Source organism: Lissotriton helveticus, chromosome 1_1 (assembly GCF_964261635.1).
Source record: "Lissotriton helveticus chromosome 1_1, aLisHel1.1, whole genome shotgun sequence".
In the NCBI taxonomy this organism is placed as follows: domain Eukaryota; kingdom Metazoa; phylum Chordata; class Amphibia; order Caudata; family Salamandridae; genus Lissotriton; species Lissotriton helveticus.
In genome coordinates, this window is record NC_136057.1 from 500,324,728 (window position 1) to 500,338,856 (window position 14,129).

Here is a 14,129-nt window from a genome sequence, read left to right on the forward strand (position 1 = left end):
AAGCAGTTGTTTTATTGCAAACAATCTCACTCCAATTCCCGTGTATCATTTATGTTAAGTAACCACGCACATAATCCCCACATAATTCCGCCAGTCAGGACATTATGGAGTGGAGGGCAGGGGGCTGATACAGTGAAGAAGTGTCACAAAAGAATCCTACACACATAGAGACAGTAACAGACCCCAGAATTGTGCTGCCTGGGTTCACCAATGTTGTGATTGAAAAGGCAACATTTGTGGCACAAAATACCAGCATTTGCTGGTTTTTTTTCTGAAAGGCAGCAGCTGTGCCTGTCACAAAATACTACTTCGCCTGTGGGGAATCACAGCCGGGGACTGACAGGCCAGTCTCTGCAGACCTCATTCTCAAAGCTCTGCTTTCAGCATAGACAACCAGCTTTCCAGTGAGGATAACAGCTGTGGCTGAAGAGAGGCACAAGGGATACAGGAGAAGCGTTGCTGGGGTACAAGAGGTACGGGACTAAAGAGGAGGGGGCTGGGGAAGGGGAGTAGAGTGGGAGCGAACGCAGTGGGGTAATGCAAAATGATGGCAGCTGAAAGGATGAAGACACCAGTACAGGTGGCACGTTTATTGGTAGGTCCTGCAACACCGAGACTCAGGCAGCAACTGCTGACCTCTGAACCCTCCCTATATTCTGCGTGGGCATGGAACTCACGTGCCAGGAATGCAGCATTCAATCCCTCACATCCCCTTCCCTTCAAATGCACAAGATCTTAGGCCCATATCACATCATTCCCAACAATGCACCGAGAAATAAAATAAAGAACAGGAACTATGGAACCTGCAAAGGAAAAGGAGAGAACAGAAACAAAACAATATAATAATGTAATTGCAATACAACATATTTCAAATATGTCGGACACAAAATGGAGACATTCGAGAACCTCCCTAACATGTCAAATGGGGACCTACCTGTACATCACAAAATCATGAAAACGTTTTGGTAGGAACTTTCTTCTCGCAGAGGTAAGGCGACCATCAGCAATGCTCGTAGATTGTCCCGTCCTTTTGGACACTTCAGCTCGCATTTTCTTAAAAAATGACCAGCCTTCGGACCTGACACCATGACCACCATACTTTTGTTCCACGCTTTGCCATTCTCCAGGACCACCACATGATCCTTTACCTCTCTCACCAACATCAGGGATACAAATCTAGAATGGACTTTCCTGACATGGCGAGGAGTGAGGGCTCTCACTGAATCTCTGGCACGTACACAAACTTCTCGCCTGGAACTGACATCACCCTTTGGGCTATACTTTTCTTGTACACGACTACCACATCCAACACATTTCCCACCTTCTCACAGTCCATTTCCCCTGTTAAATTAAGTTTCTGATTGACCTGCCGACATTTAACGAAGCTTGAGGTACTAAACGCCTCAGGTAATTATCCAATGTGTTAAATACCTGAAAATTCCTAATTCCCGCCCATGGATAAACAAGAGCTAACACATGGGTTGGCATTAACTGACCAACTTGTAATCAGGCCCTCTGTGCAGACAATGCATGATCCAGCTGGAAAGTTACAGGGAAAGCTGTCACATTTGCTCACCTCCTCTGCCTGCCACCATAGCTCAGGGTATGTCAGTGTCTGGCCTCCTGAGAGATTTAGGAGCTTTATTCTGGGCATAGACTGACAGGCACTAGCAGCACAGAACCATTATGGTTGTGCCTTCAATCATGATGGGAAATGGCCACCAGAGTCTGACTCTGTGTATAACAAATGCAGTGGTTTCCTTCAAAGAAGGATAAATAGCCTCTATCATATCTCTGTGTGGGAGCCAGCACTTATTGTGCAGAAATTGATTTACTTGATAACATTTACTTCATCTTCAGTTAAAAATTCCCTTCATTTTTCTTTTCAGAACGTTTTAAGATGCTACTTCATATTGATTTTGAAAACAATCAAAAATAGTGTCTACTGGCTTTAAATACATCTTTACAAAGCATCACACTCGTTTTTCAGTCAAACCTTAAATACTAGCCCTTAATGAAATGAAAATGCAAAACATGGAACTTACCGTTTGATAATAAACATATGCAAGAACACCAGCTACCAATTCGATGAGAATGCCGCTGACCGCGCGACCCGCTGGGGAGCATGGGCGGGACAGCGCCTTAGTCCCACACGACGGGCGAGCAAAGCCCATATCGCGCCCCTCCCTGAGCCCACCTCCTTATCACTAGCCAATGGGGAGGGCTCTCCTGGGAGGAGGGGCGGCCCCTCCGGTATTTAGCACTGCAGCGCCAGTGCTCGGCCTCTCTCTCCCGCCAGGATTCTCCCTCGGCTCTGCGCTGATCGTTCTCGCGTCGTGTCGCGTCGGCGGATCTTTGTGAAGGTATGTGGCTTCGAACTAGCCTCCCCCCAGCCCGGTCCCTGGGTATGACCAGGTTGATGGGGCCCTGTGGTATCGTCCACGGGGGGGGGGGGTTCGTGGAGCTTGATTGCGGCTATTTAACTGTGCGCGTGATCTTCGTCGTGTTTGGAGGGAGAATCCGAAATAGAGTGGGTACGAGACCGGTTTCGGTCGGCCCGGGTGTTCTTTAAACTGGTCCACCGGAGCACCCGATGGTGAGGGTTGCAGGGAACTATTGAGCGGGTGGGTGTCAGATTTATCGCTGTAAGTTCGCTATCCCGGTGGAAGCGGGAATGGAGGCAGTGCACCCGGCGGCGACGGTTGGGGGCGCCATATTCGGCCGGCGATAGGTATTGGGCAGCGAATTTCAATCTTAGGCCGGTTGGCGCCATAGTGTTAGCGTTTTCCGCTTAATTGGGTGGAATGAGTTAGGGTTGCGTTATGCGGGTTCTTTGAGTGCATGGTCGTGGTGGCTATGGCCCATCCGATTTTCCGGCCTGTGGTGTGGGGTTTCTTCTACCCGGTACGGGTCCCCGATGGGGTCCGCAATAGAGAGAGCCCAAGTCTTCTGGCTTTAAATACATCTTTACAAAGCATCACACTCGTTTTTCAGTCAAACCTTAAATACTAGAACCTTAATGAAATGAAAATGCAAAACATGGAACTTACCGTTTGATAATAAACATATGCAAGAACACCAGCTACCAATTCGATGAGAAAGACCAAGAGCAACATCGAAAAATACTGTAAAAGAAAGCAGAACGCACATTTGAGATCCCGTAATTTCGACTGCTTGGGAAAGAAGAAATTTCAGAATATTTTCAGGAACATTAATGTTGTTCTTTTTACTGTTCAATATTTCAAATGTAGAATAACCAGTAAATTGAGATACTGAGAGCCTGAAAGTACCTCATCACAATGCACATTCACTTCTTCTAACCTTCAAACACACAATGATGCATTAGCAAGCTTTAATACTTGACACACCCCAGAGGCTTTCAATATCCCGTAATTTTATTGAATCACTATGGTACCATCCAACAACAATACACTTTGTAATCTCTCGTCTAGTATAGATTTATCAACAGTCACCACACAACAGAGAATGGAAGAGGAAACATTGTTTGTACCCCAACTCTGCAAAATATTTCCCTCCAACTTTATAAAATGTGAGTTGGCCACAGGTTTGCCCAAGCCACCACAGGCAGCCTTCCTCCTTGGCACACAGCCAAATATGCTATCACAACCTGTGTCATATATATTTCATCCAAGCACACTCTCCGAACCTCCATGCTGGCAAACAGAGAGAAACGGATCCGGAGAATTGTGGCAGGTAAGATGTTTTTTTTTCTCTCGCCCTGTGACACGTTTCGAGCATCCTGTGCCCATTATCACACATGGAAAACAGTACCCGCCATTACAATTTTAAGTGCTAGGTGTCCACCCCCCGGTGTCACATGACCAACGCAATGGAAGAAATACTTTAGTGCAGGCACATAGCGCGTTATACACAACTTACAATGTGATTCCACATTAGATATAAACTGATAGGGTATAATCTGTTGACAATAATATTAGTGGCAAACTGCAAGAATGACAATAATTATGAATATAACTGAGCAGCAATAATATGAAGTAAAGACATCTCTGCATCAATAAGTATTAGTGCAAATGTGGATCATTAAAATATATATATTTATATTTTTTTCCTTTGTGCAACACATACTTGGATTTCTAAAATGGATAAAACCATTTGTGCGCTTATTAAAAAAAAAAATATCCACATAAAATCATTTATGTGAATAACACTATCTTTCCCGCCTCTAATGGTGGTTACACATGGAATGATGTTATCCTTAGTGCTGCATCCTGTGTCTCACTTTGCCGCTCTAGTTACCTTCTCTCTGCATAAATGCTTCTACAAATATTGCCGATATATGTTAACCCTAAATTGAAGACGATCTGTATAGCATCACCTACAGTATTACTAAAGTTGTAATGCAACCAGTGTCTAAAACTTGATTTAAAGTGCTTCGATGACTAGCAGCTTATTATAATATGTAAACATGTGTTAATTATAAAGTGCTGAGTGCTCCTAAAATATCTAAAATATCGTGCTAGACTCATCTAAAAAACCATGGACTTAAAAAAACACCCTAATATATAAAACAATCTTGATGAAGCCCCACTTCTGAAGTGATAGCAACTAAAGCAGTATAATTAGACACTATACAAAATTGCATAAAAATGTATGTAAAAAAAGAGAAAATATACAATTATCAGATATAAAAAACTTGATGACTTATTAGAATTAATAAAAAACCCAAATTCATACAGCTATTCCTACTTTCATAAAATTACTGTAGGAAAATATGATCTCATAATCACTACTCATAAAAAACTGTGCACATCTTCAGTGGTGTTCAGTCCATTGGGTGCCTTACTTTCTAAATCTAAAATAGTACGTGTTTCTAGTTGTCTTAGTAATTTTTCCCTAATGCCCCCTCTTCTAAATTTTGCAATGGCATTGATCACGTAATATGTAAGGCAACCCAACTCATTACCATGTGCGGCTTTAAAATGTCTAGTGACAGGTTACGAGTTATCATTGTTTACTATTGCTCTGAAATGCTGCAAAATCCTGACACGCACCTACAGCTTTGTACTCCCACATAACGCAAGCCGCACGTGCACGTCAGGAGATACACAGCATACTCAGTTCTGCAATGTAACTGCCTTTGATAGCCACAATTTCCTCTTAAAATGAAGTAGTATAATGAGTAGTGTTGGTGCCAAACTTACAGGCACGGCATGAAGAACATTTGTTAAAACCTTGCCTCGGCTTCAGCCAAGTACCTGCTGTGCTTAATTCTGGGCTCATTCTAACTAGTTGGCTTCTCATGGACTTAGGTTTGTTACATGTAGTGGTAGGTAAATCTGGTAGTCTAGTTCCTAATACTCCATCTGTGAGGATGATAGGCCATTTTTTTCTGATGATAGACTTTATCTTTCTTTCTTGTCTGCTATAGGTGGTAATGAGGCGGAGTGTTTCTTCCATGTTGTCATCACCACTCTTTAGTTTTTAGTAAAGTCTCTCCTGGCCTTTCTTGTGCTTTAGCTGCAGCCTTTGTGAGCATCTTTTCACTATAGCCTCTCACTCTCAGCCTTTTCATCATGTCTTGTGTGCATCTTTCAAATTGTAGTGGTGTACTACAGATGCGTTTAAGTCCGAGTATCTCGCCATAGGGTATACTTTCAATGAGGTATTTTTTGGGTGCCCACTACTGGCATGCAATGTGCTATTTCCTGCTGTGGCTTTTCTAAATAAAGTTGTCTCCAATGTATTGTCATTGACTAGAACCAGTACATCTAAAAAATCAATCTTGGTGCTGCTGATGCTAGAGGTAAAGTTGAGGTTGCGAGAATTGTCATTTAAAGTAGTGATAAACTTGTTAGCACTGTTCTCATCCCCCTTCCATACTACAAATACATCGTCTATGTATTGTAGCCAATGTAGCACATGATGAACTTTTTTAAGGACCTGTTCCTCCCACCAGCCAACATGCAAGCATGCATAGCTGGGGGAGAAACAGGATCCCATAGCTACGCCTCTGATTTGTTTTAGGGTTTCTTCAGCAAACAAGAAAAAATTATTGTGTAAACACCATGAGATCAAAACCAATAACATTTTGTTGTGCTCATAATATTCACATGGTCTACTTTCAAGAAAATGTTTGACCGCGTTGAGTCCGTTTTCATGATTTAAGCTTCTATAAAGCTACTCAATGTGCAATGTGATTAAAATTAGGCCTTCTTCCCATATGATACCTTACTTTTGTTTAAAAAATCCCCTGTGTCCTTAACATAACTGAGTAACCTTTTAACCCCTTCGATGCTCATGACGGAACGGTTCCGTCATGAGCGTCGGTTGAGCTGTGCTCATTACGGAACCGTTCCGTCATGAGCCCATAAGCTCATTAGAACGTTCAGCACAGCGCAGGAATCTGCGCCGCGCTGAAGGTGTTAACAAAATCCTGCAGGTAGAAATCTACGTATTGTGAGACATGCTCACTGACACTATTAATGGCTGAAATAATGGGTCTCCCTGGTACTGGAGACCTTTTTGTGCACGTTTGGAATTAAATACATGATTGGAATTACTGGGAATTCAACATGCAAAAAGTTAAATTCATTTGATGAAATTAATCATTCCCTTTTGTATTGTAATAGCTGTTTGTGATATTCCTTCATGTTTGACCTCATGTAGCAATTTTCATCATTCATTTGTCTAATGCCTACCACAATATAGTCTTTTTTTGGCCATAAAACGATATTTCCTCCTTTGTTTTTTGTTGTTTTTTTACAGAGTTTTATATAGCTCGAACTTGACCCGAATCGGGTATCAGAGCGCTTTACATAGCACCAGTTGCATTACATGAGGACACATTCATTAGGCACGGGGAGATTAGGTGATTTGCCCAGAATCACAGGATGTTCAGCGTCACTGCCGAGACTCGAGCCCAGGTCCCCAGATTCGAAGTCCACAGCCCTAGCCGTTAGTTGTTGGTAATTATTTCTTGATTTAATCTTAATGTTTTCATCAGTTTCACATACTGCATGTCCTTGTAGTGGTTCTTTATTTTTTTCTCTTTGTTTTATGACACAGTTGTTTAATGTCTTCGGTCACACGCTCATGAAAAATGTCTATGGCATTCTTAGACATGATCGGCTTGAAGGTGCTTTTGGGTTTGAAGGGACTTTCACCTGCACCCTTTTGTATGATGTTGAATTTCTGTAACTTGGCTTGGGTACTAAGGTCAGTTGTGTCTCTCATTTGCTCTATGTCATTATGTAAGGTCAAAAAACCTGAAACATCTAATGCTTGAAGCATATGTGCCTTATTATTCATAGTTTCATGTAATGATTTCGAACTTTCAATCCCTGCTTTGATATACATATACATTTATTTATATATCAGAGAAATCTCGGTAGTTCCTAAATTTTTGGTGGAGAGCAGCTCATATGTAGATCACCCTGCAACACCAGCAACACTCTGAATCTGCTCACCTCAAATGTCTGTTTTTCTAGCAAACTTTTTAAACATATGATTAGCACAGTGCCATCCACAACAATCTAGAAAGGAAGAAAACCTTTTGCTATTCATACAGCAAAATCTTCAAGCATAGGATTAGCAACGTGCTATCCATGCCAAGCTGTAAAATGACAAAAGCCTTTTCCCACTCCAGACACAGTATTACTGCTTTGGATTGGTAAAATACCATCCAAGCTAATCTGGAATGCCTAAAAACAACTCTTAGGGCGAACAAAGCGATACAAAAGAGGATGATGGACGGAGCGTTTGAGCAAATCAAACACTCACCCCCAGTCAACTGATCTGGGTTTAATCCATAACCATTCTTTAGCCCACTCAGCCACCCCATTTCAGACATGGCTATATGCAAACCAGTCTGACCCTGTGCCTCATGGGAACAGTCCAGCCCGAACTGCTAAGCCATGTCTTCCATGGACCGGAAACAAGCATCCTGGGACTGGTTTCGGATTCAAAATCCTCATCAGCCAAGCTATCTTGAATCCAGTGGCCAAGTGAGCAAGGGACTCACGTCTGAGCATACCCTGCCAAATAAATTATGCAAAATAGTAAGCAGAGAACTCTGGTTAGTTCCTAAATTTAGGTGTAGAGCAGATCCTATATTGAGCACCCTGCACCATATATATATATTACCTACTGGCGGTTGCCAGTAGGTAGTTATAGTTAGGACCTAGTTTCCACTGGAAGAGCGATTTTGTTTTGCCAATATCTTTGGCACCATTTTACAAATCTTCAAAGATTTTCAAAACTAATATGATGCTCACTCAGTTCAGCCGCAGCTTTGAAAGTTTCAGGGTGATCCGTAAAGCGGGGGACGAGAAAAAGGGGGGGGGGGTCCCAAAACACGTTATCCCCATGTTAATTCCCAAGGGCATTTTGAACATGACTACAGCCTGAAGCGTTGGACGGAATTACACCAAATTTGCAAGAAAACAAACTCTTAGTCAAGAAAGAGTGCTTTTTGTTATTTGGTATAAATTCATTCAGTAGACACCTGTCATGCAATCCATACAAACCAAGACCCAGCCACTTCACGCATACACAGACAGAAATCCAACAGGAAAAGATGCTCAATTTCAGCCGCTATGGTGTAAGGAGCTGGAATCACTCGTAAAAATGGTTGACACACGTAATTGAAAAACAAAATATAATAAAGGAAGAGATATTTTTTTACCTAACAAGTATGCATATCGTGTAGAGTTTCTTGGTCAGTACACTAAGCACTTTGCAGGCATAGTGGAAGAAATACAGGTCAAGTGGGATATTGTTTTTGTATTTCCAATAATCATCCCATTATTTCGATCACAAAAATACACAGCACATACATTATACAATAAAAGAGAGTCGAATAAATAACACAGATAAGAACATTTCATATACAAACAATTCTTCTAAAAACACATACTTCTAATGCATAATGAATTTTTTTTTTTGTAGAGTTTTATATAGCGCGAACTAGACCCGAACCGAATCAGGTATCAGAGCGCTTTACATAGCACAAGTTACATTTTTTTTTTTACATGAGGACACACACTTTCATTTTTTTTAGGCACGGGGAGATTAAGTGATTTGCCCAGATTCACAGGAGGTTTTGGCGTCGTTACCGAACCCAGATCCCCAGGTCCGAGGTCGAGCGCCTTAGCCGTTAGGCCAACTCCGCTTATTCTACAGTACATATCAATTTTTAGGCAAATCGAGGTCCATCATAATGTGCATTTTGTTAGTTTTATCCACAGTGCGTGCCAATATCTGGACAAACCAAAGACTATGACTCTACATGTATCCATACTCAAGATTCTTAACACCTCCAGATAGTGGCCGGGTCAAAATAGTTTACAAAGTTGTATTATCCATTTTTCCCTGAGAAATTTATAGTGAGGACAAAAAAATAGCAAATGCACAATGTATTCAGGGCTTGCATTACATGCAGGACAAAGATTATCAGTAACAGCTTTCTTGCTCCATTTTTTATAAAAAAGTTTTGTGGGTATAGTTTTGTACCGAAACTGGAAAAAATGTTACTGGGCCAAGGGAGGGACAATTTCATTCAGTGTGTCTTCAAAGCAGGGGACACATTTAAAATTGAGAAATTCAGTAGTCAAGTGACCCTCAGCTTTTGACAGAGCTTGCAGTGATATTGTTTCCCAAACCATTTCCTTCAGCTTCACTCTTGATACAGATACCAGGCTGTCTGGATCAGACCAGAACCCCATCATCCCAAGCCTCCCTAGTCGCTATTTAATACTTTAAACCAGGGGATCTAGGTGATCGATAAAGACTTTAGTAGCTCAGAGAGAGGCTCCAGGTATGGTAAAAGTTCAAAAGTCTCTGCTTCCTTCTGAAGGCCCAGGTTAGCACAGTGTGCCCCAACCCGTTACCGGACAGTGCATGTCCTTTGAGAAGACCCCTCACTCACCAACCTAGTTGGTGACATGCTTCATCATCGGGGTCCCACCCCATAGGCCGAATGCCCATAGGGTGTGCTGCGACACCTGACTACAGTGGAGCGGGTTATTATTTCTTTTTTATATGTGCTTAAAATTACAGTGAAAGTGTATTAAAAAGGGGCCAGTACTACTCACTTCAAGACTTTATTCCTGAGTGCATGAACCCCTATAAAACCAATGTGGCACCTATGCCTAACTAGGAAGGCTTTGGTGTGTCAAGAAGTGTGATTTATTTAAAAATAGCGAAGTGTGCTATGTGCTTATTTACAAAGAAAGATAATAAGGTCTACATGTTTCAACCATCGTAAAAATTCTATGGTTTTCGTCAGGACCATGAAGATTGCAGGGGGTGGTACGCACACGCTAAGGTGCCCCCAACCCTCACGCAATTTAAAGACCACAAAATTGTGATCTAGCGTAAAAGGGTGTGTCTTTTTCTCGTTCAGGAAAAAAACCTGTAAGAAAGAAAAGGGGAAACGGGGTTGGGATTGCGTACTAGGGAAGACATAACAAGGGTATACACTTAACATATAAAGTGCTGAGTGATGTCACCCCTGTCAGGTGACTACCTATATTGTTCGATCGCACAGGTACATAGTTCGTGCAAGATCGAAATGTGCTCCAGTGTCAATTGCCGGATCGCGCTTTGGTAAGTACCGTGGATGAGAGGCAAGTTCTGCGAGGTACTGGGCTTATTTAAGCTGGTGGGGTGGAGTGAGGAGTGATCTCTTTTGTGCTATGAGGCGAAGTGCTCGTGAGTTTTTCAACGGAATTGATACCGGCCGATAGACATTGGACTCGTAACCGGCCGATAGACATTCGACTCGTAATTTCATTGTTGCGTGCTACTAGTATCTTTGCAGTGCTTGTGAAAAAAAAAAAAACTCAATTCATGCAATGCTTACACTCGAAGCGGTAATTGTCGCTTCATGGGCTTCTTAACTACCAAGACGGCAAGTATCCGTCACCTAGGGAAGTTTAAAACACAAGCACACACAGATCAAAAATAATGCTCGTGTCAGACTCAGAGTAGTGATACTCAGGTACGGAGCAGGCACATCTCGTTGTACCCAGCCTGCTAAGTCTGTACTTACTTGCGGTATGCGGTCATCTGGCGGTAAACCTACTTGGTTACTGCTTTCGAAGCCCCGTGGAGTGATCGGTGCGTCGGTGAAGCCGGTGAAATAACCTGATCAGTATTTCCTGGTTAGGCGTGGCGTAATGGGTCACCGCCTCAGTAACAAATCACAACGCGCTCAAGGGGTGTGCCCTTCTTTTAGTTCCGATCACGTGGCTACAACGGTGTGACGTGTAGCGGTCTGGTTACCATGGTGATCACGCATTCGCACTCGGAATTGTGAAAGGGAAAAACATGAAAACATGCACGTTAGTAAAAAAAGGGAGTCATTTAACAGGGCAGGAATAGAAGAGCATCAGGAATCTCTATGGGACGACGGTGTTATAGCGATGCATCACGTCAATTAAAACAGCTCATGTGGTGAAATGGGGCTGCAGATTGGGGGTACATCGATGGGCAGTACCTTCGCCCTTAGTGTGGAAGGCCTTTATGTCCATGATTTTGAGGAGAAATACATCCTGAGCGACACCAATCCCTACAGCGCAAACATCATGCTATGGAGACGGTACATTGATGATGTGCTTACGATCTGGAAGGGCACTGAAGAAACCTTAGTGTCCTTCTTCAACTGGATCAATACGTGTGATGATCATCTGAAGTTCACGAATGTGAAAGATCCGAACACTTTGGTATTCCTAGACCTAACAATACCAAAAGAGAACGGGAGGCTGACAACAGTCACTCATTATAAACCCACTGCTAAAAACAACCTATTACGCTTTGAAAGCTTTCATCCAAGACCACTACGTGAAAACCTGCCCTACGGCCAATATCTGCGCATTCGTAGAAATTGCAGCGAACTTGTTGATTATAAGAGACAGGCCCAAGATCTCACTGTCAAACTACAGGATCGGGGTTACCCTGAGAAGATACTGCACAAAAGTCAAAAACGCGCCCGTAACCAGCCGAGAACTGTTCTTCTGGAGAATCAAACCAAAAAAATGGAGGAGCCCCCATTGACCTGTGTCACGACATATAACACCATCTCCAACACGGTTACCAGAATAATAGGCAAGCATTGGAGTATACTGAACACAGGAAACTTGAGATGGGACAAACCCCTGTTCTCCTACAGAAAAGCGCGAAGTATAAAAGACGCAGTAGTCAACACCAGACCCAAAAAAGAAGTGAGAGAGCAAGAAACAGTTCTCAACACATGGGGGTTGCCAAAAGTGACAGGCCACTACAAATGTGGCAGCTGCAGCGTATGCCCCTTCACTCATAACACGAAGACTCTACAACTGGAACCCAACAAGACCTGGATTATCAGAGGGCAAACGAACTGCAACAGTGAAAACGTAGTGTATAGAGTGACCTGTCCCTGTGACCTACACTATATAGGTATGACAAGCAGAAAGGTCAAGATACGTATTGGAGAGCACAGGAGCAACATCCGTTGCAAAAAAACCAACACCAAACTGACTGAACATTACCTGGTAAGTGGGCACACACCGGACGATCTGCAATGGACTGTTATTGAACAGGTCAAACCAGGAGCCAATTTGAACCAACGCGTGTTCGAGAAGGAACAGAGATGGGAATGATAATATCCCTTGGAACGCAGTGATGTGAAAGTTAATCTCACTAACAATCCGAACTGCCAATGACAGTATTACATACTTTGAACTGTGGGGATTTTTACTAACACAGCACAGACTAAGCACCATCACAGCCCCATTTCACCACATGAGCTGTTTTAATTGACGTGATGCATCGCTATAACACCGTCGTCCCATAGAGATTCCTGATGCTCTTCTATTCCTGCCCTGTTAAATGACTCCCTTTTTTTACTAACGTGCATGTTTTCAAGTTTTTCCCTTTCACAATTCCGAGTGCGAATGCGTGATCACCATGGTAACCAGACCGCTACACGTCACACCGTTGTAGCCACGTGATCGGAACTAAAAGAAGGGCACACCCCTTGAGCGCGTTGTGATTGGTTACTGAGGCGGTGACCCATTACGCCACGCCTAACCAGGAAATACCGATCAGGTTATTTCACCGGCTTCACCGACGCACCGATCACTCCACGGGGCTTCGAAAGCAGTAACCAAGTAGGTTTACCGCCAGATGACCGCATACCGCAAGTAAGTACAGACTTAGCGGGCTGGGTACAACGAGATGTGCCTGCTCCGCACCTGAGTATCACTACTCTGAGTCTGATATGAGCATTATTTTTGATCTGTGTGTGCTTGTGTTTTAAACTTCCCTAGGTGAAGGATACTTGCCGTCTTGGTAGTTAAGAAGCCCATGAAGCGACAATTACCGCTTCGAGTGTAAGCATTGCATGAATTGAGTTTTTTTTTTCACAAGCACTGCAAAGATACTAGTAGCACGCAACAATGAAATTACGAGTCGAATGTCTATCGGCCGGTTACGAGTCCAATGTCTATCGGCCGGTATCAATTCCGTTGAAAAACTCACGAGCATTTCGCCTCATAGCACAAAAGAGATCTCTCCTCACTCCACCCCACCAGCTTAAATAAGCCCAGTACCTCGCAGAACTTGCCTCTCATCCACGGTACTTACCTAAGCGCGATCCGGCAATTGACACTGGAGCACATTTCGATCTTGCACGAACTATGTACCTGTGCGATCGAACAATATAGGTAGTCACCTGACGGGGGTGACATCACTCAGCAGTTTATATGTTAAGTGTATACCCTTGTTATGTCTTCCCTAGTACGCAATCCCAACCCCGTTTCCCCTTTTCTTTCTTACAGGTTTTTTTCCTGAACGAGAAAAAGACACACCCTTTTACGCTAGATCACAATTTTGTGGTCTTTAAATTGCGCGAGGGTTGGGCGCACCTTAGCGTGTGCGTACCACCCCGTGCAATCTTCACGGTCCTGACGAAAACCATAGAATTTTTACGATGGTTGAAACATGTAGACCTTATTATCTTTCTTTGTAAATAAGCACATAGCACACTTCGCTATTTTTAAATACATCACACTTCTTGAGACACCAAAGTCTTCCTAGTTAGGCATAGGTGCCACATTGGTTTTATAGGGGTTCATGCACTCAGGAATAAAGTCTTGAAGTGAGTAGTA

At 43.0% G+C, this 14,129-nt stretch overlaps 1 protein-coding gene across 1 annotated transcript in view; it reads right to left on the minus strand.

The window, feature by feature from the left end:
- The window catches only part of TSPAN11 (tetraspanin 11), a 690,523-nt gene that overhangs the window by 539,529 nt on the left and 136,865 nt on the right, over positions 1–14,129 (minus strand). The window contains exon 3 of the mRNA XM_078654138.1: positions 3,051–3,125. Coding sequence (XP_078510264.1) covers positions 3,051–3,125 — 75 coding nt within the window. The remainder of the gene's footprint in view (positions 1–3,050; positions 3,126–14,129) is intronic.